This window comes from Xenopus tropicalis, chromosome 9 (assembly GCF_000004195.4).
Source record: "Xenopus tropicalis strain Nigerian chromosome 9, UCB_Xtro_10.0, whole genome shotgun sequence".
Lineage (NCBI taxonomy): Eukaryota > Metazoa > Chordata > Amphibia > Anura > Pipidae > Xenopus > Xenopus tropicalis.
Window position 1 is genome coordinate 42,477,735 of NC_030685.2, and position 26,367 is coordinate 42,504,101.

A 26,367-nucleotide genomic window follows, 5' to 3' on the forward strand; every position below is an offset into this window, starting at 1 on the left:
CGACCTAGGGAAGTACCATCTATAGCGATTAACTTGACAGAAGGGACTAGAGGAAGTGTGGGTATAGCATGCTTATGGGCAAAGTTAACATCTAAGAAGTTCCCTTCCGCCCCAGAATCAATGAAAGCCAAGCTCTCCACAGTATTCGTATCCCACCCCAAAAGGACCGGAATCATAACTTTAGAAGAACTTTGTTGGGGAGTAGGAATAACATTACCCAAGCAGAACTCCCCAGATCTGCTTAGGCTCTGTCGTTTTCCGGCCTTTTGGGACAAGTGCTATGAAAATGACCTCTTTCCCCACAGTACAAACACAAGCCATTAGCCCGTCTACGACCCTTTTCCTCAGCAGATAAGCGGGTAGAACCCAGCTGCATGGGTTCCTCTGAGGGCCTAGCAGAAGTCTGCTCAGGTTTGAATACATACTCAGGAGAAAAGGTTTGTGGGGCCGCTGCAGGAAGTCTCTCCTGGCGTCTCTCTCTGTGCCTTCTATCAATCTGTATGGCAAGGTGCATCAGGGAGTCTAGTGAGGGAGATGTGGGAAAATTGACCAGGCTGTCTTTTACAGCGTCAGATAGCCCGACTCTAAACTGACTTTGTAGGGCAGTATCATTCCACCCTGTTTCTACCGCCCAACGGCGGAATTCAGTACAATAATCCTCGACCCGTCGTTTACCTTGTCTGAGGTTACGAATCGCAGAGTCAGCAGAGGCAGAACGATCAGGGTCATCATAGATTATTGCCATAGCCCTAAAAAAGGAATCAAGGGATGAGCGGGCTGGGTCAGAGGGAAGTAAAGAAAATGCCCACAACTGAGGATCCCCTAGAAGAAGGGTCATAACAAAATTAACCTTTAGGTCCTCAGTAGGAAAAGAACGAGGGAGGAAACTAAAATACAATTTACAAGCTTCCTGAAAAGCAAAAAATTTACTGCGCTCTCCCGAAAACTTTTCAGGGAACGGAACCTTGGGTTCCACTACATACATTCCCGGAGCAGTGTGACTGCCTCCTGGAGGAGAAACAGGAGTAGGAGCGGCAGGCTGTTGGAGCGCATCCAATCTTACCGATAGTCTCTGGAGCCATTGGATGATCTGATCTTGCTGGGCTTCTTGTTCCCCTAGACGCTGGAGGAGATTCGCCCGGATAGCCTCAGCGGAGGGAGGTGACGCAGCAGCCCCTTCAGCATCCATGTCATTTAAGGGCCCAACGTAATGTCACGGTCAGTATCCCAAAACTCAGAACAGGCTCCAAGGGTCCGGTCTCGGCTCACGCTTCTGCCTTTAACCGCCGCCTTTCACGTCGGGAGGAGCCCTTCGCTACTCGGATGCCGCCAGGTCTTATTGTGAGAGACCCAAGGAGAGAGTTCTGAGCAAGCACGGGAACCAATCGTATGACAGGTAGATGGGGAACACTTCAGAGTGGTCAGGGGAGGCCGGAGTCAGCAACGATCAAGCAGCGCAGTACAGAATCAGAATCCAAGAGAATAGTCAGACAGGCAGAGGTCGGTTCAGGCAGCAGACAAGGAGGGTCAAAAACAGGCAAAAGGTCAATACAGGCAGCAGGCAAGAGAGGTCAGGAACAGGCAAGGTCAAGAACACAGCAGAACAGCAGGATAATCGCACCCAGGAAGTAACCAGAGGTAAAACCTACGTTGGGCAATAGTTTCCATTCAGTGAGCGCTTAAATATTTGAATTTTGGCGCCAAAATGACGTCATGCGCGCGCCGGCAACAGACGCTAGTGCTCATGCGCGTGCATCAGGAGCGCGCATGCGCATAAAAAGCAGAGCGAGGCGCGCGCGCGCGCCTAGAAGGCATCGGCGGGCGTCCCCGCACCGGAGGAGGCGGCGGGCGTCCCCGTCGCCCCACTAGACCACCAGGTATTGTTACAGTTTTGTTATGCACCCATAACGCTTTTTTCATGGACTGAGTGCACCACATGTTGGACCTGCCTTCAGTTTTTGCCTCCTGACGAAAGTCCCAGTGGGGACTGAAACGTTGAGGCTTTCTATGTTTATTTTGCTCCTTTTTTCGCAATAAATATAATTTTATATACATTTGTATATGGCTCTTGCACCCAGGTTGTATTTTTTGTTAGTGGTGTGCACCATTATGATCTCTCTCTCTCTCTCTCTCTCTATATATATATATAAATTTATATGTTTTAAATAGATAAAGCAAAAATAGGACAGTAAGCATGTTAAAATTTGAGTTCAGCAAAAATACATGTTATATTATTATAACATATAATATAATAGCGTATATACTTGTGCACTCCAGTCGCACTGTGCGCACGTTGGGGGGGGGGGGTGCGCGCGGCGCGACTGGTGTTTCTTCAGACACATTTCAAACTAGTACATCAAGCCCCTATAGATAAAGATTTGTCTAAACTGGAACCGTTAAAACTGATTTGTGTACCAGGTGGTGGGAGTCACACAAAAATGAAGTGAGTTCCAAGAATGATTCCCTTTTATGTACAATAACAGGAAAGTGCCTCCCCTGATTGAACCAACGTTCTCATGCTTTTATATGCTTTTCATTCTACATTTCCTTGAATTGTTGAAGAGCTGCCCACTCTACTTTGTCCATTTTCTACAACCCTGCATTGTAACCACTTTATATAACTGTCTTCCTCATACTTTTAAGCATCTACCTGAATATGTGTTTTTAGTAATAATATGTAATGATGTTTGTTTCAGGACAGGCACATTAATTAAGATACTGCTTTTGTTCAAATTGTAATTGGCTCAGAACCCTTTTCCAGTCATAATTCCTCCTCAATAGACCTTTTAAAAGTAACTCTCCAGAGTTAGAATTATTGCCAAGGTTAAGCATTACATTTGATTGTGCTTGTGTACACAGATTGCATCTTCTCTTTCAGATCACACACTATAACAGTACACACAGTCCCAACGTGTGAGCTGAAATAAATTATGTGTGTTTTGAGTCTGTATAGAAAAGGTAAATGGTCAGTTTGGGACCTGTTTCAACATGGGTGTCTTATGGCTGCACAAATGTGACAGTCCAAAGGCCACTCCTGATCAATACCAAATAAACCTACATTTTGAATTTGGTATGAAATGTCAAACAGAATACCTTAAAAGTCAGCACAAAAGGCACCTCATTTTCCAGCCCACACCTTGTGTTTATTAATATGTTAGTCATGTAAGCACTTGTGAGTGTCCTTTTATTAAATAATTTGATTATTGAAACTTAGCAGTAGCGGCTACATTTCCCACCCTAGGCTTATACTCGAGTCAATACGTTTTTCCAGTTTTCTTAGGTTAAATTAGGTAACTCGGCTTATATTCAGATCGGCTTATACTCAAGTATATATGGTATGTTGTTTCTGATGCTTCAATGTATCTAGAAATTTAAAGGAGAAGGAAAGGTAAAAATTAAGTAAGCTTTATCAGAAAGGTCTATGTAAATAAAGCCATAATCACTCACAGAAAGCTGCACTGAGTCCTCCATCAAAAGAAACACAGGATTTCTTGTCTTCCTTTGTATAAACATATTCTTAGGGCAAATGGCAACATTTTTAGGCGATTTTCTGCAATGTCATAAAAACCAATAACTTTAGGAAAGCTTTGCAGATTGGTACTTTGGTGTAGAAAGGACTCTTTACCCATGTTGGATTTGTCAGAATGTGTACTGTCCAAAACTATATGGTTTTCTGGGCGTCACTATATATTTAGGGGGTGTTACTGCACATAATACGCTGACGGGGCTCTGTATGCAAAAGCTGAGCTGGCAGGCGAGAAATCCATATGTGCTATTTTCATTTAGGAGTCAGTACATACCATGGACAGACAGGTATATCTATGCATATTGGGCATCAAACTGTTCAGTAGACCTTAGGTGTTCCTATTTGGGGTGATTTTTGTAGCATTATCCCACATAAAGGATGTAAATATGTTGATTTTGCAGGAGCTGAAATTATAGATCATTTGGGGGTATGTTCCCATTGGGGCCCCTACATGCCACATATAAAAAAGCTATAAATAAAGCTATAAAGCTATACATATTGTGTTTTAAGTATCCCTTCCCCCTTGCCCCTTCCTGGATGTATAAAATACATTAGCATATTCAAAACAGAGGAGTCGGAGTCGTGGAGTCGGAAGTATCAGAAACTGAGGAGTCGGAGTCGGAGAATTTATCTACCGACTCCACAGCCCTTCACAGCTGAAGGATAGATTACAAAGAGTGGTGGTAAATGGAACATTTTCTAATTGGACCAGTGTGGTTAGTGGGTACCGCAGGGGTCAGTCCTTGGTCCTTTGCTTTTTAACTTGTTTATTAATGACCTGGAAGTGGGCATAGACAGTACTGTTTTTATTTTTGCTGATGACACAAAATTTTGCAAAACTATAAGTTCCATGTAGGATGCTGCCGCTTTGCAGAGCGATTTGACAAAATTGGGAAACTGGGCAGCAAACTGGAAAATGAGGTTCAATGTTGATAAGTGCAAAGTTACGCATTTTGGTAGAAATAATATAAACGCAAACTATCTACTGAATGGTAGTTTGTTGGGGGTTTCCTTAATGGAGAAGGATCTAGGGGTTTTTGTAGATAACAAGTTGTCTAATTCCAGGCAGTGTCATTCTGTAGCTACTAAAGCAAATAAAGTGCTGTCTTGTATAAAAAAGGGCATTGACTCAAGGGATGAAAACATAATTTTGCCTCAGTTTTGGGCTCCAGTCCTTAAGAAGGATATTAATGAGCGCAGAGACGTGCAACTAAACTGGTTAAGGGGATGGAAGATTTAAACTATGAGGTTAGACTGTCGAGGTTGGGGTTGTTTTCTCTGGAAAAGAGGCGCTTGCGAGGTGACATGATTACTCTGTACACGTACATTAGAGGGGATTATAGGCAGATGGGGGATGTTCTTTTTTCCCATAAAAACAATCAACGCACCAGAGGTCACCCCTTTAGATTAGAGTAACGGAGCTTCCATTTGAAGCAGCGTAGGTGGTTTTTCACAGTGAGGGCAGTGAGGTTGTAGAATGCCTTTCCTAGAGATGTGGTAATGGCAGATTCTGTTAATGCCTTTAAGAGGGGCCTGGATAAGTTCTTGAACAATCAGAATATCCAAGGCTATTGTGATACTAATATCTACAGTTAGTACTAGTGGTTGTATGTATAGTTTATGTATGTGAGTGTATAGATTGGTAGGTGTGGGTTGTGTGTGCTGGGTTTACTTGGATGGGTTGAACTTGATGGACTCTGGTCTTTTTTCAACCCTATGTAACTATGTAACTATAACTATGGTAATATTTTCAATAAAATGTAATGATTTTTTTATAAATACATATATCATCTGCTATAGCTACTGTTTTTTGACTTGTGTTTTATTTCTCCTTTTAAGATGATATTCAAGAAAGATGTTCATACGGTCCACCATCAATTCATTCTTCTTCTTCTTCACATCAGTCAGAAAGTTTGGACAGTTTTGACCTTGAGCAAATTAGTTCGATTTTCAGAAAACTTTCTCTGGAAAGGTACGTACTATAAAAACAAAACATACTAAAGGAAGCTCAGTTTGTAACAGAACTTGCAAGAATTTTAAAAAAAAAAATGAAAGAATAAAACAGGGCATTAAGTAATCCTACATATTATGTTCGTAGTAGCCATTACACGCAGCTTTCTGCTCTCTCCCCTCTCCTGCTCCCCCCTCCCTCAAGAATGTTAATAACTCACTCCCCCCCCTTAGGAATGTGGATCTGAGCCAATCAGCAGGAAGCTGACTCATTGGGGCAGATTTACTAAGACACGCTCTGAGCGTATTTTCGTCGAATTTTTCATCGCTTGCACAACTTTTTTCGACGCCCACACGAAAGGTTTTCCCGCTGTTTACAATCGATCGGTATGAAAATTTTGTGACTTTCAGGATCGCCAATACGATATTATGGTGCCTAATACTATTTTTTCATATTTTCGTGATATTTGCGATCTTCAGAAATTTTCGTATCCAATCCGAATTTATCCCATTCGGGATTTGAACTCGTGATTTCATGAATCTGCCCCATAGTCTTACACACTTAGCATGTACACTTGGGGGCTGATTTACTAAGACACGAATTCCGACCGAATTGGAAAAATTCCGATTGGAAAACGAACATTTTGTGACTTTTTCGTATTTTTTGCGATTTTTTCGGCGCCTTTACGACTTTTCGGAAATTATCGCGACTTTTTCATTACCAATACGATTTGCGCAAAAAAACGCGAGTTTTTCGTAGCCATTCCGAAAGTTGCGTTTTTTTCGTAGAGTTAAAACTTGCGCGAAAAGTTGCGCTTTTTTCGTAGCGTTAAAACTTAAAAGGCGCAACGTTTTGCGCAAGTTTTAACACTACGAAAAAATCGCAACTTTTTCCGCAAAAATCGTATTGGTAACGAAAAAGTCGCGATAATTTTCCGAAAAAATCGCAAAATACCGATCATTATGAAAAAAACGCAATCGGACGCATTCGGCCCGTTCGTGAGTAAGTAAATGGGCCCCTTGGTCTCGGTGCAGGAGTGAGGCAACTTTCTTTACACAGCTCAGCGTTTTTTCTTCCTGTTTGGCTTCTGATCATCTGAACAGAAGAATTAAAGGAGAAGGAAAGGCAAACTCTATTAAGCACACTATTAAATAGTACTACTATTGCTGTGTAAAAACGCTATATTCCTGGCTTGCCTAATGAAAGATTTACAGAGATACACATACTAGAACTTACATGCTTGTTTCAGTGAACGGCGCCGCCATCTTGTCCAACGTGTCTGTATGGGCTGAAAAGCACAAGCCAGCTCCCCGCTCCTGTCACAAAGATTCTGCAGCTCCCCGCTCCTGCCACTAATCCCCCCAAGCTCCACAAACCCCCCCGCTCCTGCCACAAACCCTCCGCCGCTTGCAGCACCTGCCCCCCCGCTTCCCCCACCTGCTTGTCACAGAGTTCGGCGACGCCTCATCGCCATGGCAACCGGACGCTCCTGCCCTGTGCGCATGCGCCGCCTGCAGTAACAAGTCGCCAAGTCTTGAAGGAGCGATGCATTATGGGAATCTTCTCTACCCAGTTCAGCGTTTTTTTTTTCTGTTTGGTTTCTGATCTTCTTAACGGGTGAAGTATGGGGAGACTTAAGGGCACTATTGAGACAACTGAAGTTATGCCTGCAGCTTGGGATTAACTCTTTCTTAGCCTTTCCTTCTCCTTTAAGGGCACTATTGAGACAACTAAAGGTATGCCTGCAGCTTTATTAGCCTTTCCTTCTCCTTTAACCAGGGTGTGATTTAACAAACTTTTAATATAGAATATTATTACAATTTAATTTTTAGTTTAGTTAGATATAACTTGAGATATTGCTGTACAGCACATTACAAGCAGGAAGGTGCAATTCAACATTCTTTCTTTTAGGAGGGTTTCATTCTCCCTTTTTGCCACTACGTCTGTTGTGTACTGGCTATTAGTGTGTCTAGTATTGTCAGAGCCTTGTGTGCCTTTAACCCTTTCACTGCCAGCCATTTTGGACCAAAGTGGAACTTCTACTGCCAGACAGTTTTTGAACATTTTGCACTTTAGGGGCCTTTCCTCGGGGGGACTTTTAGTTTACCCAAGAAAACAATATATTGTTTTTTTCAAACCAAGCTTTCAAAATAAAGTAGAACTTTGGTGTAATTCCAATTCTATAACAAGATATAGGCTTCTAAATGTCTAAAAATATCATATTTTTCATAATATAAACACATATACCAGAAACAAAAATTATTTTAATGCACAAAAATACAACGTATGTGGCATGTAGGGTCCCCAATGGGAACATACCCCCATATGATCTATCATTTCTGTCATTTCAGCTGCTGCAAAATCAACACATTTACATCCTTATATGTGGGATAAAGCTAGTAAAAAGTATGCTCACCCCAGAAAGTCATATATTTTTGGAAAGTACACATCCCCCCAAATCTAAAATAGGTACCCATGTTTTTCTACTCCAAAGTACCAAGCCACAAAGCCTTTCTAAAACTGGCAATTTTGATATCTAGTATAAATAAATTTGAAGCAACTGGACTTGTTTAGTAATCATTGAAGATGTTTCACTACTCATCCGAGCAGCTTCTTCAGTTCAACTGACTGGTATGGGAAGTCCTCAGCATATATACTCCTCCACTAATCCAATCACAATGGCACTATGTAACTCTTCAGAAAGGTGACATCTGAAACTCACAGAGGTGTGAATGCTGTGGAGTTACTTTGAAAGGATTACCAAAGTATCATGCAACTCTTCAAACAGGTGTTACTTGTTAGAGTTGCATGAATGGATGTGTGAAGAGTTCTGAAACTGCCGGGGTACAGATGTTAGAACAGCATTGTATGTAGCAGACAGATGGTGTCGCAGTCCCCCGCCTCTGTTAAGGGATGGTTTCTCCACTTTGACATGAATGGCCTCTTTTACACCTCTTTCAAACCAGCGGTCTTCTTTGTCCAAAATTTGGACATTGCTATTTTCAAAGGAGTGTCCCTTGTCTTTTAGGTGTAGAAAGACAGCAGAGTCCTGGCCTGTAGTGTTCGCCCTCCTATGCTGAGCCATTCGCTTAGAGAGCAGTTGCTTTGTCTCACCAATGTAAAGGTCTGTGCACTCCTCGCTACACTGGACTGCGTATACAACATTGCTTTGTTTTTCCTTTGGTGTTGGATCCTTTGGGTGTACAAGTTTTTGTCTCAGTGTGTTGCTAGGTTTGAAAAACACAGGGATGTGGTGTTTGTTGAAAATTCTCCTGAGTTTCTCCGACACTCCTGCTACATAGGGGATGACTATATTGCGCCTTCTCTCTGCCTCAGGACGGTTATTCCTTTTGGTGTTCCTGTTGGGCTTAGTTGCTCTTGTTTTGACAAAGGCCCAGTCTGGGTAGCCACAAGCTTTCAGTGCTCCTCTGAGATGTTTACATTCCTTGTCCTTGGACTCTGTATCAGTTGTTACACTTTCCGCCCTGTGGTGTAGAGTTCTAATGACACCCAGTTTGTGTTCCAGCGGATGGTGGGAATCGAACAACAGATATTGATCCGTGTGAGTGGGTTTCCTGTATACTTCTGTTTTCAAGATACCCCCCTCTTGAATGGATATCAAACAGTCCAAAAAAGCAAGTTTGTTCTCATGGACATCCTCCCTTGTGAACTTGATGTTGTTGTCCACTGAGTTAATGTGTTCTGAAAAGGCCGCCACTTCGTTGGATCTGATTTTAACCCACGTGTCATCTACATACCTGAACCAGTGACTTGGTGTAGTTCCATTGAATGTGAGTAGGGCCTTCCTTTCCACTTCTTCCATATACAAGTTTGCTACAATGGGAGAAACTGGTGAACCCATTGCACAGCCATGTTTTTGCCTGTAAAATTGGTCCTTGTATTTGAAGTATGTGGTGTTCAGGCACAAATCTAACAATAAACATACTTGGTTGGGACTGAGTTTCGTTCTGCTGCTGAGGGTGTTATCTTTCTGCAGTCGATTTCTTACAGTCTCAGTAGCCTCTGCGGTAGGTATACATGTGAACAGTGAAGTGACATCATATGATACCATAGTTTCTTCTGCCTCTAGTTTAACTCCTTGAATCTTGGTGACAAACTCTTTGAAATTTTGGATATGATGCACTGTTTTACCTACCAATGGGGCTAAGATGTTGGCCAAGTATTTTGCAATGCTGTAAGTCACTGAATTGATGCTGCTGACAATAGGCCTGAGTGGTGCTCCATCTTTATGTATCTTGGGGAGTCCATATAAGCATGGTGTAGCTTCTCTGGGGTACAGGCGGTGGTATAAAGCTCGATCAATGGCTTCCTCCTTTTCAAGTTGTTGTAGGCAATCTATCACCTTTTTCTTGTAACTGCTGCTTGGGTCTCTCCTTAAAGGTTCATATGTATTGCTATCACTGAGTAGCGAGGTCATTTTGCAGTGATAGTCAGTTGTGTTTAGCACAACTGTGCATCGCCCTTTATCTGCTGGCAAGATGGTGATGTTCGGGTCCTTACTGAGAGATGTGAGAGCTCTCCTCTCTTGTGTAGTAAGGTTAGAGGGGGGTGCTCTGGCACTTGACAATGCAGCTGACACTTTTAGTCTGAGTTGTTCTGCTTCCTCCACCTTTATATGGTTGTTATTGATGGCAGATTCTGTGGCTGTGATGAGCTCAACCACTGGGATGTGTTGTGGTGTCACTGCATAGTTTAGCCCCTTGGCTAGCACGTCCTTTTCTGGCTGAGTAAGTACCCTGTCTGATAGGTTCTTAACCCATGTATCTTTGGTGTTCTTGGATGTCTCATCTTTCTGCCTCCAGGTTAGTTCTTCTGTCCTCAAACCGCTGCTACGTGACAGTAAGCTGGTGAACTTGCTTATTTGCCTCTCCTTACTCTTAATGTGTTGGGCCATCTGTGCATGTTCAATGAACTGAACCACCCTTTCCAGAGTTACATCAGGTAGCTGTTTTGTCAGACTCTGTTTCAGTTGTTCAATTTTCTGTTTAAGGGCCTCAATGGTGAAGTTGATCTGTCTAACCCGTTCATTTAGTAGATGTTTTTGGGCCTTCTGTAAGATATTGCTGGCTCTGTGACCTTTTACAGTGGAACCCAGGCGTAGGCTACAAGGAGTGAGTCCCTGATGTCTGCATCTGAGATTAAAGCGTAGATGGTTCCGATAGCTGCTCGGATGAGTAGTGAAACGTCTTCAATGATTACTAAACAAGTCCAGTTGCTTCAAATTTATTTATACTAGATATACCATGACCTGGATGAATGAAAATCTTCATAGACTGGCAATTTTGATGACATTTCCAAAAATCCCCTCAAAACTTCCACTTTGCAGCATCTTATCTCCCACATAGCATTAGGTACCAAGATAAAACACCCTAAATTTGAAAGCCAGGGGTCCACTGAACAGTTTGATGCCCAATATGTATAGGTTTACCTAAGTATGTGGCATGTAGGGGCCCCAATGTGAACATACCCCGATATGATCAATCATTTCTGTCATTTCAGCTCCTGCAAAATCAACACATTTACATCATTATATGTAGGAAAAAGCTAGTAAAAAGTACACTCACCCCAGAAAGTCATATATTTTTGGAAAGTACACATTCCCTGGAATTCAAAATGGGTACCCATGTCTATCTACTCCAAAGTACCAAGCCCCAAAGCTTTCCTAAAGCTGTCAATTTTGATGAAATTTCCAAAAATCCCTTCAAAGCTTTCAGTTTCCAGCACCTTATCTCCCAAATAGCATTAGGTACCAAGATAAAACACCCTAAATTTGAACTCCAGGGGTCCACTGAACAGTTTGATGCCCAATATGTATAGGTTTACCTAAGTATGTGGCATGTAGGGGCCCCAATGTGAACATACCCCCATATGATCTATCATTTCTGTCATTTCAGCTCCTGCAAAATCAACACATTTACATCATTATATGTGGGATAAAGCTAGTAAAAAGTATGCTCACCCCAGAAAGTCATATATTTTTGGAAAGTACACATTCCCCTGAATCTAAAATGGGTACCCATGTCTTTCTACTCCAAAGTACCAAGCCGCAAAGCATTTCAAAAGTTAGCAATTTTGATGACATTTCAAAAAATCAACACATTTACATCCTTTATGTGGGATAATGCTACAAAAAAGTATGCTCACACCAGAAAGCCATATATTTTTGGAAAGTACACTTTCCTCCGAATCTAAAATGGGTACCCATGTCTTTCTACTCAAAAGTACAAAGCCGCAAAGCTTTCCTAAGTTTGCTGATTTTTATGATATTTCAGAAAATCGCCTAAAAATGTTGAAGTTTGCCGCATTTATCTCACACAATTTCTTGTGTACAAAGGCAAATCACTCCAAAGTCTGTGGTATGTACTGACCCCAAAATGAAAATAGCACATAAGGATTTCTCGCCTGCCAACTCAGCTTTTGCACACAGAGCCCCCTGACAGCGTATTATGTGCAGTAACACCCCCTAACTATACAGAGACCCCCAGAAAACCATATATTTTTGTATTAGTGGTCAGAATATCTGATCCAATAGTCACGCTGTCAAAATAAACAGTTTTTAAGGAAAGTAAACTAAAAACAAGCAGTAAAATACAAAAAAAAATACAAAAAAAAAGTTTGTGTATACACGTGTGTACATATGTAAAAGTAGTGCACCAGTATGTAAGTGTGTATATGAGTGTATATAAGTTTATATTAGTGTGCTAAATTATGTGCTGTATGTAGGTATAAATGTGTGTAAATGAGTGTGTAAATACAATAAATAAAAACACACTTACCTGTCCAGAAGATCCAGATCGCATGGCTGGCCAAGTCCCGGTGAGTGGGACTTGGCCAGAGAGAATCTTTATCTGCCAAAAGACGTACGGCGCATGTCGTTGGCAGATAAATGCCTTTTCCTGCAACGCCGTACACCGTATTACATTTAGGTTGAAGAAATATAATAGTAGGAAATGAGGCAATTTAAGCTGGGGGTATCCATAATTGGAAAGCATCCAGGATATTTGTTGATAACAAGCTGTCTAATTTCAGACAGTGTCATTCTGTGGATACTAAAGTAAAGTGCTGACTTGCATAAAAAAGGGCAGTAACTCAATGGTTGAAAACATAATTTTGCCTCTTTATAGGTCTCTGGTAAGGTGTCACGATGAGCAGGCAGCACAGTTTGGGGATCCAGTCCTTTAGAAGGATATTATTTAGCTTGAGAGAGAGCAAAGATGTGCAACTAAACTGGTAAAGACGATGAAAGATTTAAATAATGAATGTCAAGGCTGGGGTTATTCTCTCTGAGAAAAAAGGCCATTGCAAGGTGACATGTTTACTGTACAAGTATATTAGAGGGGATTATAGACAGATAGGAGATATTCTTTTTTCCCCAAAAAGCAATCAGTGCACCAGAGGCCACCCCATTAGATTAGAAGAACAGAACTTTCATTTGAAGCAGCCTAGGGGTTTTTGAGGCAGTGAGGTTGTAGAATGCCCTTCCAGGTTGTAAAAAAATTATAAATTAGCCTATATATATCTTCTTTAGCAAATACTGTTTTAGTCCAGGTGGATGATTTCTAATATAGGCAGTAGTCTTTTGGCTAGGATTTTTGCAAATATTTTAGGTTATTGTTCAAAAGAGAAATAGGGCAATAACTTGCACAGAGATTTGAGTGATTCCCAGGTTTGTGTATAATTGCAATAGTTGCTGCTAACATCTCTTTAATGCTTTTACTGCCAAGCACGTATGTGATATGTGTTTTGCAGAAAAAGCTCTGAGTGCCAAGCATTCACACACACATACATGCATTTACACACACAACTCACCTTTTACTAAATGTTGCTTTTGTTCTGCTTTTCTGCCGTTTTTTGCTTTTCTGACTTTTTTGTTGCTTTTGTACATATTTATACACTTACATACACATTCACACACTTTTTAGAGGTTTACACACAAGTATACACAGACGCACACATACTTTTTTGGTTTTTTTTTTTTAGTTCCTTATCATTTTTCCCCTATCATTTTGTTTTTTGTTTTCTCCCTAAAAACTACTTATTTCACAGTGTGGCCATTGGATCAGTTATTCTGGCCACTAACCACGCTATAAAATAATTCATTTTGTTATTTCATTGATTTGCCTAATTGTGTTTAATTTTTGTGATTTTATTGCATTGTTGTTTGTTACATTTCTTTTAGCTTTACCTTTTGATAGTTTGGTGTAGAAAGACGTCTATACCCCATTTGTCAGAATGTGTACTTTTCAAAAATATATGGTGTTCTGGGGGTCTCTGTACAGTTAGGGGGTATTACGGCACATAATATGTAGTCGGGGGCTTTGTTTGCAGAAGTTGAGTTGGCAGGTGAAAAAATGTATTACTTTTATTTGGAATCTGTACATAGCCACATACTTTGGTATACCTATGCATATTGGGCATCAAACTGTTCAGTAGACTTCTGGCATTCATATTTGGATGATTTGCCATTGTGTGTAGATAATTGTGTGAGATAAATGCGGTAAATTGCAACTTTTTTTTTCTTTTTAAAGGTGCATTTTATTAATTATCATAAAAACAACAACATAAAATAACACATTTTACAATCCAATAAGGAAAACAAGCTGGTCTTTCTTTTCCAGGTCCATCTCTAAAGTTTGTTACAAATGTTAAAGGGGTAAGTGTAACATTACAGAGTATAAACGTGAATCTGGCAGCCAACTGAACTAGGTATTCAGGATGTGGCAGAAAAAAGTCTTAAAATGTAATATTGGAGTGGAATCCCTCAGTTTCCCTCTGTCAAGTGCGCCCCTAGTCTCATATGTAAGTTTATACAGAGGAGCAATAGTATTCACTAGATTTTTCCAGGCTGTAATGGTGGGCAGGGTAGGGCCCATCCAGCGCATTGCAACTGTTTTTTTTTTTGCATAGAACAACAGTATTCTGTAGCGTAGCCGGGAACTATTTTGAGCAATTATACTGTCTAGGACTCCTAGCAAGCAGGTTTCCGGAGCAGTCACAATAGGGAAGGCTAAGTTATTCGATAGATAGTTAGTCACTGCTGACCAGAACTAAAGTTAGCAGGGCTTGCTGCATATCTCGGGCAATGATCTGTTGAGGTACAGCCCATCTGATGCAACCTTAATGGTGTGATATACAGGTGATGAAAGATTTTATACTGTATTAATCTGTCTTTGGTAGATATAAGCCAGTTATACATGGTGTCTGTTGCCTCTTCCCAATCATCTTGGGTGAGTGCTGGTATTTGAGAAGACCACCATATTTGCGCGGAGCAAAAGGCTTTGTGGCCTGTTGAGAGTAAATTTTGATATAGATTTGAGGTGAGCTTTGCTGGATTACTAGAATGAAGAGTTGCCTCCACTGTTAAAGAAATGAGCTGAGGGGTGAGAGTGGTAAATTGGTCCTTGAACACTGATCATAGTTGCAAATATTTATAAAAAGGAAGAGTAGGTTGTTGAGCTTTCTCTTGGATCTGTGCATATATTGGCTGAGTGTTCCATAAGATCTCCCAGATATTTGATATTGTTGCAAGGCCAATATATGGAGTTGTGTAGTGACCTAAATTGTGATAGATGTCTCGATGTCACGTCGCCTAGACGTGAGTAATGGTGGCGGGTATTTAAGTAGTGTGAGTGCTATGGTCCAAGCTTTATGTGGGATAGTTAGAGTTGTTGGTAGTGGGGATGTGTCTAAATTGCAAGCGCTAAGTTTAGGAAAGCTTTGTTGTTTGGTGTAGAAAGATGTCCATACCCATGTTTGATTTGTCAGAATGTGTACCTTCCAAAAATATATGGTTTTTGGGGGTCTCTGTACAGTTAGGGGGTGGTTATGGCACATATTATGCAGTCAGAGGCTTTGTTTGCAGAAGAAGAGTTGGCAGGTGAAAAAATTCATATGCACTACTTTTATTTGGGGTCTGTACATAACCACATACTTTGGTATATCTATGCATATTGGCCATAAAACTGTTTGTTAGACCTCTGGTGTTTCATATTTGGGGGGATTTGCCATTGTATGTAAAAAATTGTGTGAGATAAATGCTGCAAATTGCAACATTTTAGTTGATTTTTAGAAATATCATCAAACCTGGGGGCCTCTGTACTAAGGTGAACAGATTTTCATAGTGAAATCCGGGGACAGGGGAAAGAATGGCAATGTGGCAAAATTTTAAAGCCACGCCCACTTTAGGAGACACCCCCCAATAAACCACACCCCATTTTACAGATATTTTAAAATATATTTTACAAAAACAGTGAAAGCCAATGAAACATAAGGGTTATGATGCATGCAAATTTCATTTATAATGCCCACAAAACTCATAAAAGGATGAATACGGTCGCAATCCCATGTATAATACCCCCCAGAACTCATAGCAAGATGACACAGAGGCAATTCCATGTTTAATACCCCAGAACTAATAGCAGGGTGACACAGTGCCAATTCCATGTATAATACCCCAGAACTTATACCCTCAGTAATTAATAAATATATAACTTGTATGTACTATTCCCATAGAAAACAAGATCCAATGCTAAGGTGCAGTAGAAAAATTGAGAGTAGCTAAAACAGGCCCAGGCCCACAACCCAATCTATTCTCTTTTTTTCTCCTCTCCTTTCCATTTGTTCTGTTTCTTTTCTCACTTGAATTGTGCTTTGCCTTTTTCCTCTTTTTTGCTCTCCTGGTGCACCCATTTTCCTAAACGGGCAGTGCTGCTTCAGTGCTGTATATACAGAAGGAACAGTCACACTCTAACTGCATACCTCCCAACTGTCCGGCTTTTCGTGGGACAGTCCTGCTTTTTTCACCCTGTCCCACTGTCCCGGATACTTACAGAATTGTCCCGCAGTGCTCGGCTTTCTTCGGGTTTTCTCGTCTTCTTCGGACACTGCTTCTTCCAGCTTCAGGGGCGGGCCAAGCCATCCGGGCTCCCTAGGCAATTTGTAATGTATGTTGGCATTGGTTCAAATTTACTTTACCATTGCACCAACCTACCGTGCTTTGTACCAACAGTAAAGAGTGGCAGGACCCACTGTGTCATCTTTTATATCAACCAAATATTAAATATGTGGGAAGATCACTGGGGTCTTTGCATGCTTACCCATTCTTTTTGTGGCCTAGAGTTTGAGTTTTTACAGTTAAAATCTTTTTTGTAATTATTTTTATAGTGTAGGGATGCGTGAATTTTTCAGCACACATGGACTCGCAGCGAAAGTGTGGACTTCGGCATTGTCAATTTTTTTCACGAAAACGCAGCAAAAAAATGTTGCTGTTACATATAAATCACATGTGCCCCATACAGAGCTTTGTCCATTTCTCTACAAGAAGTTGAGTGTGACCCTGTATAAGATCTACAGGAAAGTCTAATATTGGCAAGGAAATGCCGTTAAGATTGTGCCATATCTGCGTCTGTTACATAATGTAATTATGCAGTAACCGTGTGTGAAGGGAGCATAGTACCACCAGAGTCTGTGCAAACTCATGTGCTCCTTACAAGATCCTGTGTTCTACATTTGTGTCCCCTTTCTACAAACTGTGACGATTTTCGTGGGACAGTCCCTCTTTTAACCGCTCATCCCGCAGTCCCAGATTCTTACTGAAAAGTCCCTCATTTCCCTTTGATCTTATGCACTGAAGCTAAAAAAGGTACGCATTTAATTAAGGTAAAAAAAAACCTGCACTGTGATACAATTGTAACTAATAAGCTAAACAGGTCTCTTGGGGGAACTGAGACTTGCAGCTTAAAGGGTAATTTCACCTTTTTCAGCAAAACTAATAACACATAAAACAGGACCCCAAAAGCCACAGAAATGTGTTCAAACTTTAAATAACCTGCCAAATTTAGTCAAATGGAAGTGGTTTTTAGAGGGTGTGGTCACAAAAATGGGCGTGGTCACAAAAATTGCCACGTTGCACACGCCATTTGTTTTTGTCCCGCTTTCTGTTTTCAAAATGTTGGGAGGTATGTAACTGCTGTTGTTGGTTCGGGGCAGACTCAGCAGGCTCATTAGGCTACTGATAAGATACTTTTGATGTTTGTTATACATTGCTGAAGTCTTGGGGGGGCTACAAGATTGATGTGAAAGCCTACATAGTCTGCAACGATGGAACAACCGGAGAGTGTCAGAAAACCTTTAGACGCATTCCAGTGTTCGGCTTTGCCTGTCAGTATTAACAGAACTCAAGCGAGTGGCCAGCTATAAAATTATTCATCAGGAGGGGGATAGAGCGATCAAATACCTGGGTAGTCAGTACAGGTCTGCAACCTCAGCTAAGCATGACTGCTTCCTCCAGAAAGAACAGGGCAGGTCCTTAAATTACGCGCCTCTATTGGTCAGGCACTATGCTAGCAGCCCTATAGAATGCTAGGTAGTGTAGTTCACTAGACCTGAGGCCGTGTTTGTAGATTTGTTTACTGCGGGGAAATTATGGAACTTATGCTGGCAAACGGGGACTCTTCATGGGGACACTATATGTTTATATGGGGCTATATGGTAACTTTACTCTGTACAGTTAGGGGGTCTTATGACACATTATACACAGTCTGGGGGTTCTGTTTGTGAAACTGAGTTGGCAGGCTAGAAAATTCACATGTTTTTCTGTATCCGCTATAATCATATTGTTACTATAACTCATTGGGGCCACACCCTGAACCTGCATCTTTTTACTATTAAAGGAACAGTAACACCAAAAAATGTATATATTTTAAAGAAATTAAACTATAATGTACTGCTGCCCTGCACTGGTAAAAGTTTTGTGTTTGCTTCAGAAACATTACTAGAGTTTATATAAACCCTGGTGTGTAGCCATGGGGGCAGCCATTCAAAAGAAGAAAAGGCACAGGTTATACAGCAGCTAACAGATAAACCCTGTAGAATACAATGGTGTCTTATCTGTTATCTACTATGTAACCTGTGCCTTTTCTCCTTTTTTCCAGCTTCAATGGCTGCCCCCATGGCTACACAGCAGGTTATTATATAAACTATAGTAGTGTTCCTGAAGCAAACACCCCAGTTTTACCAGTGCAGGGCCACAATAAGTTATATTTCAATTACTTTAAAACACTTTCATTTTTTGGTGTTACTGTTCCTTTAATATACATAAAAAACTTTTTGGGGTTAGTTTTGGCCTCTGCCGCAATGCGCTCCTCATTTTCTATCTTAGCTTTGCGTAATGCTGTTTTACAACACTTGTTATAGTGTCTATATTCATTAAACGCAGCTACTGTCCCCTCTGACTTATATTTCTTAAAAGCTTTCCTTTTCTTCCCTATTAACATCTTTACCTCAGAGTTAAGTCACATAGGGTGATTCTTAATACTTCTACTTTTTCTTATTAATGGAATAAATTCAAAACAGTAATGATTTAATATCATTTTAAATGACAACCATTTCTGCTCTGTGTTTTTATCAGAAAACATAATGCCCCAAATCTATATGCCCTGAAGCACTGCCCTTAAAGATCTAAAATTTGCTTTTCTAAAATTAAGTGTCTTTGTTGCCCCAGTGTAATTTTGTTTCCTGCACCAAACATCAAATGAAATAGCATTATGGTCACTGTTACCCAGGGGTTCAACCACTTGACAGAAAGTGAAGGGATCATTTTTATGCAGAGACTGTTCCCAGAACCACATACAATGGAGCATGAATTGGCTGAACTTCGTGTCCCCATTCTCAAGGGCCTGTGTAAGAATAGGGGAATCAAAACTACTGGTCTAACTAAAGCCCAGATGGCAGCTCTTATTACCCAACACACAAAGGCTACTCAGCCAGGGCTGACAGATATGGCAAGTTTATTAGTGGATCAGGAAGAGGAGCAGGCAGTTCCGTCCTCAACCCAGATGACATATGCAAATGAAATGGATGCTCAGACTGAACTGCCAATACATGAAGCAGCAGTGTGTCAGGGAGAGGATGACGTCGTATGGTGAAGTATCAGTCAAGGCTTATGGCTCTGGGATTGGACCTCACTGGTTCAGAACATCTTAAACTGCTGGAATTGACCATTCAGGAGGAGCAGATGAGGAGAGTCCCACTTCCCACTATGAGCACAGAACTGCAGCATCCCAATACAGAGCATTTCAAACCTGTTGTCAAGCTTACCTATGCAGCCTTTCCCTCTTTTGATAACTACCGGGAAGGAATCAACACATACCTGCACATCTTTGAGATTATGTGTGAGGATTACGCTGTCCCTAAGGCAGAATAGACCAAGATACTTGCTAGTAAACTGGGGAGGAAAGCAAGTGACATCTATAGAGAGATCCCATATCTCTCCAGAAACATATTGGCAGTCATTCCACACTCCACACTAAATAAACTCGCCTCTGATACATACTGGGATTTTGGGAATCGATTGCGGAGAGCCTTCGACCAATGGGTTAACACAAGCCAAGTTCAGACAATACAGGATATGCGTCAATTGTGCTTACTAGTTTATGGAGGAATGCTCGCCAGAAATCAGGGGATGGATATGGGATCGTTCCTCAAAAACTTTAGAGGAAGCAGTTTGGCTGACTGACAAGTGCTTAGAAGGACAAGCTCAAACTCGCCGTTGCAGAGGTAATATACCTTCCACAGTTCTGCCATCTGTTGGGGCCCCTCCTGGAACAAAACCACAGGCAGATTCTTCAACTCCATGCCCTGTCTGACCAACACCACAACAACCTTCTGCAATAAACAGGAACTGTTCCCGCTGTGGTTCTAATACACAGCTTATAGCACAGTGTCCAAAACCACCCAGAACCTCCATTAACCCAGTAGTGCGCCCAGTAACTGCTGTGTTTGAGCAAGACCATTATTATAGGGTCACCAAGGCACCTCTGGGGTGACCATGGGCTGGCACTTCACAATTAGTAATTCCCCAGTCATATCACCTGCAGTTATTGTATCTGGACACCAAGGAGTGAAATGAACCTGACACAGGTTAACAATAAACTTCTATTGGCCTGGCATTTCTCAGGATGTAGCATACTTTGCCATTCCTGTGATAGTTGCCAAAGATTTGGGAGAGCTGGAGAAATGCAGCGTCAACCCTTGCAGCCCCTCCCTATCATAGAGGAGCCATTTTGGAGGGTGGCTATAGATTTGATTGGACCATTAGCAAAGCCCGAACAGGGGAAACAGTACATATTAACTGTAGCGAACTGATGCTTTGTCAGTGGCTGATAGTTAGTTACATAGTTACATAGTTACATAGGGTTGAAAAAAGACCAGTGTCCATCAAGTTCAACCCATCCAAGTAAACCCAGCACACCTAACCCACACCTACCAATCTATACACTCACATACATAAACTATAAATACAACCACTAATACTAACTGTAGATATTAGTATCACAATAGCCTTGGATATTCTGATTGTTCAAGAACTCATCTAGGCCCCTCTTAAAGGCATTAACAGAATCTGCCATTACCACCTCTGTAGGAAGGGCATTCCACAACCTCACTGCCCTCACCGTAAAAACCACCTACGCTGCTTCAAATGGAAGCTCCGTTCCTCTAATCTAAAGGGGTGACCTCTGGTGCGTTGATTGTTTTTATGGGAAAAAAGAACATCCCCCATCTGCCTATAATCCCCTCTAATGTACTTGTACAGAGTAATCATGTCCCCTCGCAAGCGCCTCTTTTCCAGAGAAAACAACCTCGACAGTCTCACCTCATAGTTTAAATCTTCCATCCCCTTAACCAGTTTAGTTGCACGTCTCTGCACTCTCTCCAGCTCATTAATATCCCTCTTAAGGACTGGAGCCCAAAACTGCACTGCATACTCAAGGTGAGGCCTTACCAGGGACCTATAAAGAGGCAAAATGATGTTTTCATCCCTTGAGTCAATGCCCTTTTTTATACAAGACAGCACTTTATTTGCTTTAGTAGCCACAGAATGACACTGCCTGGAATTAGACAACTTGTTATCAACAAAAACCCCTAGATCCTTCTCCATTAAGGATACCCCCAACACACTACCATTCAGTAGATAGTTTGCGTTTATATTATTCCTACCAAAATGCATAACTTTGCACTTATCAACATTGAACCTCATTTTACAGTTTGCTGCCCAGTTTTCTAATTTTGTCAAATCGCTCTGCAAAGCGGCAGCATCCTGCATGTAACTTATAGTTTTGCACAATTTTGTGTCATCAGCAAAAATAGAAACAGTACTCTCTATGCCCACCTCCAGGTCATTAATAAACAGGTTAAAAAGCAAAGGACCAAGGACTGACCCCTGCGGTACTCCACTAACCACACTGGTCCAATTAGAAAATGTTCCATTTACCACCACACTTTGTACTCTATCCTCCAGCCAGTTCTCTATCAAATTACAAATATTATGTTCTAGGCCAATATTCCTTAATTTGATCATTAACCTTCTGTGAGGTACTGTATCAAACGCTTTAGCAAAGTCCAAGTAGATGACATCAACTGCCATTCCAGCATCGAGGTTCCTACTCACCTCCTCATAAAAGGCGACTAAATTAGTCTGGCAAGATCTGTTATGCATAAAAACATACTGGCACAAACTAATAGTATTGTGAACTGCAATGTATTCAAGTACCCTATCCCTTATTACCCCTTCCAAAATTTTTCCTACTACTGATGTCAGACTAACAGGCCTATAGTTTTCAGGCTGAGAACGGGATCCCTTTTTAAATAACGGCACCACATTAGCAATCCGCCAGTCTCTCGGCACCATGCCAGACCTCAATGAATACTGAAAAATTAAGTGAAGAGGTTTGACAATCACAGTGCTCAGCTCATTTAATACCCTGGGATGAAATCCCATCCGGCCCTGGACCTTTGTTTACCTTTACATGTTCAAGTCTCTTTTGAATTTCCTCCCGAGTGACCCATGCGTCAGTAGCTAAATTACTAGAATTGGGCATATTAAAAGGGAAGCCTTCATTATCTGGCTCCTCATCAACCAACTTACCCCCCCGTGATAATAAGGTTCCCACCCCTTCTTGCTTCATTTTTTTACTATTCACATAATTAAAAAATAATTTTGGATTCTTTTTACTCCTAGCTGCAATATCCCTTTCCATTTCTATTTTAGCTTGCTTGATAGCTTTTTTGCATGCTTTATTTGCTTCCTTGTACCTGATGAAAGTTTCTGCTGTCCCAGCTAACTTGAATGCTTTAAAAGCACATTTTTTCTTACCAACCTCGACACTAAAGGTTTTGCTTTGCGATGCCTCTCCTTGCTTACAAGGGGGATATACTGTTGTGTATACCTGCAAAGCAATGTTTTAAAGATGTTCCATTTTCCTTCTGTGTCTAACCCCATGAAAAGCCTTTCCCAGTTGACACATTGCAGAGATGCCCTTATACTGCCAAAGTCTGCACGTCTAAAATTGAGCGCTTTAGTTACTCCCTTATAGAGCTGTCTCTGCAGCATTATCTCAAAGGAGACCATGTTGTGATCACTGTTCCCCAGATGCTCACCCACACAAATGTTAGAGATGAGTTCATTATTATTAGAAATCACCAGGTCCAAAATAGAGTCATTCCTAGTAGGTTCTTGAACCGCCTGAAATAAAAAGTTGTCATTTAGCATATTTACAAACCTACTAGCTTTTTCTGACTTAGCCATCCCATTACTCCAGTCAATGTCCAGATAATTAAAGTCCCCCATAATAACAACTTGACCCAGTTTTGAAGCCTCCTCCATTTGCAACAATAGCTGGGCCTCATCCCCCTCATCTATACGGGGTGGTTTATAGCATACACCAATGACCATTTTCTTTGTGACCTTCAGCCCTACTGAAATTTCTACCCAAAGAGATTTGACGTTTTCATTGGTAATGTCTTTATTACATGGCTTTAAATCTGACTTTACGTAAAGACAAACCCCTCCACCCTTTTTAATCTCTCTGTCCCTCCTAAAAAGTGTATAACCATTTAAATTCACAGCCCAGTCACATTTATCATCCCACCAGGTCTCAGTGATACCTATTAAATCATAATTTTCAATACATGCAATAGCCTGCAGCTCCCCTAATTTACCCGACAAGCTACGCACATTAGCCAGCATGCAGCGGAGATTACTACTTCTCCCTCTGATGTTTACATTAGCTAACGGAGAGTTAGAGCTAAGGCAAATATGAGACTGTTTTCCTTGTAACGGAAGCTCCTTATCTGATAAACTATATGCCCCCTCACTCCTCCCCCACAACCCTTTGCTAGTCCCCCTGCCCCATCTACACTAATTTTCCCATAGAACTCTAGCTCACCCACCCCCCCCCTTGTCTAGTTTAAACACTCCTCCAACCTCTTAACCATTCTCTCCCCTAGCACAGCAGACCCCCTTCCATTGAGGTGCAATCCGTCACGGCTGTATAGATTGTACCCCAAGGAAAAGTCAGCCCAGTGCTCTAGGAACCCAAACCCTTCCTTCCTACACCAAGACTTTAGCCACGCATTTAGCTCCCTAAGCTCACGCTGTCTCCCTAAACTTGCACGTGGCACCGGCAAAATTTCCGAAAAAATTACATTGGAGGACCTTTGCTTAATCTTAGAGCCTAGATCCCTGAACTCACTCTTTAAGGTCCCCCACCTTCCGTTCCTACCGTTCATTTTGTCGTTAGTACCGATATGTACCAAGACAGCCGGGTCATGCCCAGCCCCTCCCAATAATGTGTCAACCCGATCAACCACATGCCGAACCCTGGCACCAGGAAGACAGCAAACTGTCCGGTTGAAGCGATCCACTTGACAGATTACCCTGTCCACTTTCCTAATGATTGAATCCCCTATAACCACCATCTGTTTAGGCCTAGCTCTGCTCTCCTCCCCACCACTACTAGAGAAACTGGTCTCCCGGCTGTTAGAGAGATCAGCCTCATCAATAACCGCCAGTCCAGAGTTCACACTCCCATCTTCTTCACACAATCTGGCAAATCTGTTGGGATGCGCAAACCCTGGAGCAGCCTCCCTTTTCCTTTTACCCACACTAGATTTTCTAACTGTCACCCAGCTTACTGCCCTATCATCCTTTTGCTGCTCCCCTCCCCTACCTCCCTCCCCTGACCCCGCTAGCTCTTGTTCAGTTAGCAAGAGACTTCTTTCAAGATTGTTAATTGAACGCAGTGTTGCAACGTGTTCCTCTAGTGCTCTAACGCGAGCCTCTAAAGTGGCAATTCGCTCACATCCACAACAGAGGTATGCACTTTGGAACTGTTGTTCCACAACTGCATACATGTGGCAGGCTGTGCACTGTGTCAGACCTTCAATGTTGCTACCACTCACTCTCCCAGTTACAAGAACAGTTAAACAAAAATAGGTGAAAGGGCTTGTAGTAAATACCTTGTTTTACCTTGTTTTATAACTCCACTTACAGAGCCCCACTTAAAGAGCAAACACTTACAGAGCACCTACCACCAGAGCAAGCTCCACTGGAGTGCCAGTGATTCTATTTAAACAGTCTGTAAAGGTCAACTAATCAAACCCCACCCCCTCAAACTGAGGGTAATTACAAAGGAATGTAACCTGCTGTATGCCTATGGATCCCACAAACTTTGTAAATTAGCACCAAAAACAACAATTACTTTTGAAAAAAAAATAAAACACAATGGTTTTGATAAAGTTACTAAAGAATACTTATCCCTTTTTTGTTGAAATGAAAGCAAGTTGATTTAACCAGCCACCAGCCTGTTAGTGAGCCCTCATCCAGATTTTTTCTATGGCAGAGGTGTGGGGTAAAAGCAATCCATTTAACTCCATATTATCCCCAAACCAACGGACTGTGTGAAAGGTTTAATGGGACTTTGAAAACTGTACTAAAGACTTTTGTGGAATCTGGCGAGAAAGACTGTGAACGTTACTTGCCTCACCTCTTGTTTGCATATAGGAAAGAGTCCACTGGGTCCACTGGGTCCACTGGGTTCCCACCCTTTGAACTGCTGTATGGGCGATGAGTCCGTGGTCCTCTAGACCTGCTAAAAGAGTACTGGGAAGGGGAAAACCAAGCAAATGGGGAGCCAGTTATAACAAATGTACTTAAATTCTGAGAAAAGCTAGACCAGATGACCCGTCTGGCCCATCAAAATCTCTCCACAGCTCAGCAACGGCAGAAGACTTGGTATGACCGTAATGCCTGTGAAAGAATATTTCTAGAAGGTGATCAAGTTCTCCTTCTACTGCCATTCCGTAAGGACAAACTGCAAGCTGCTTGAGATGGTCCTTATGTAGTAATACATCGGCTCCACAACACCACTTATGTTGTAGCCCCACACAATGCCCCCCAACAATGTAGAACTGTACATATTAATATGATGAAACCATATTATGATAGAGGTGGAATGGTTTCAGCCATATGCAGCCTACCCTGAGAGCATTCTGAGGATCCAGTATTCCTGATTTACTTCCTGATCCACAAAATCCATCTCTTCAGCAAGTTACAGTGGGAAAACAACTATCCACCTCCCAACAGGCGCAACTGCAAGAACTCTTGCAAAGATACAAATACCTAGTCTCATCTATCCCAGGTTACACTAAGTTAACAGAACAAATACCTAGTCTTGTCTATCCCAGGTTACACTAAGTTAACAGAACACCAAGTCCTCACTGGGGATCACCTTACAATCCGCTGCCAGGCCTATCGCATACCTGAATCAGTATGGGTCACCATACGCAAAGAGCTAGATACAATGCTGGAAATGGGTGTTATTGTACCCTCACACAGCCCCTGGGCTGCCCCTGTAGTGTGGGTGCCTAAAAAAGATGGGAGTATTTGATTACAGGAAAATCAATTCTTTCACAACTACTGATACCTACCCAATGCCCAGGACAGATGAGCTTCTGGATCGCCTTGGGGGGGCCCACTACCTAACCACATTAGATTTCAGTCGGGGTTACTGGCAAATACCTTTGGCCCCTG

General features: G+C 41.7%; 1 protein-coding gene across 1 annotated transcript in view; it reads left to right on the plus strand.

The window, feature by feature from the left end:
* The window catches only part of card11 (caspase recruitment domain family member 11), a 719,724-nt gene that overhangs the window by 321,182 nt on the left and 372,175 nt on the right, over positions 1-26,367 (plus strand). The window contains exon 14 of the mRNA XM_031893621.1: positions 5,366-5,498. Coding sequence (XP_031749481.1) covers positions 5,366-5,498 — 133 coding nt within the window. The remainder of the gene's footprint in view (positions 1-5,365; positions 5,499-26,367) is intronic.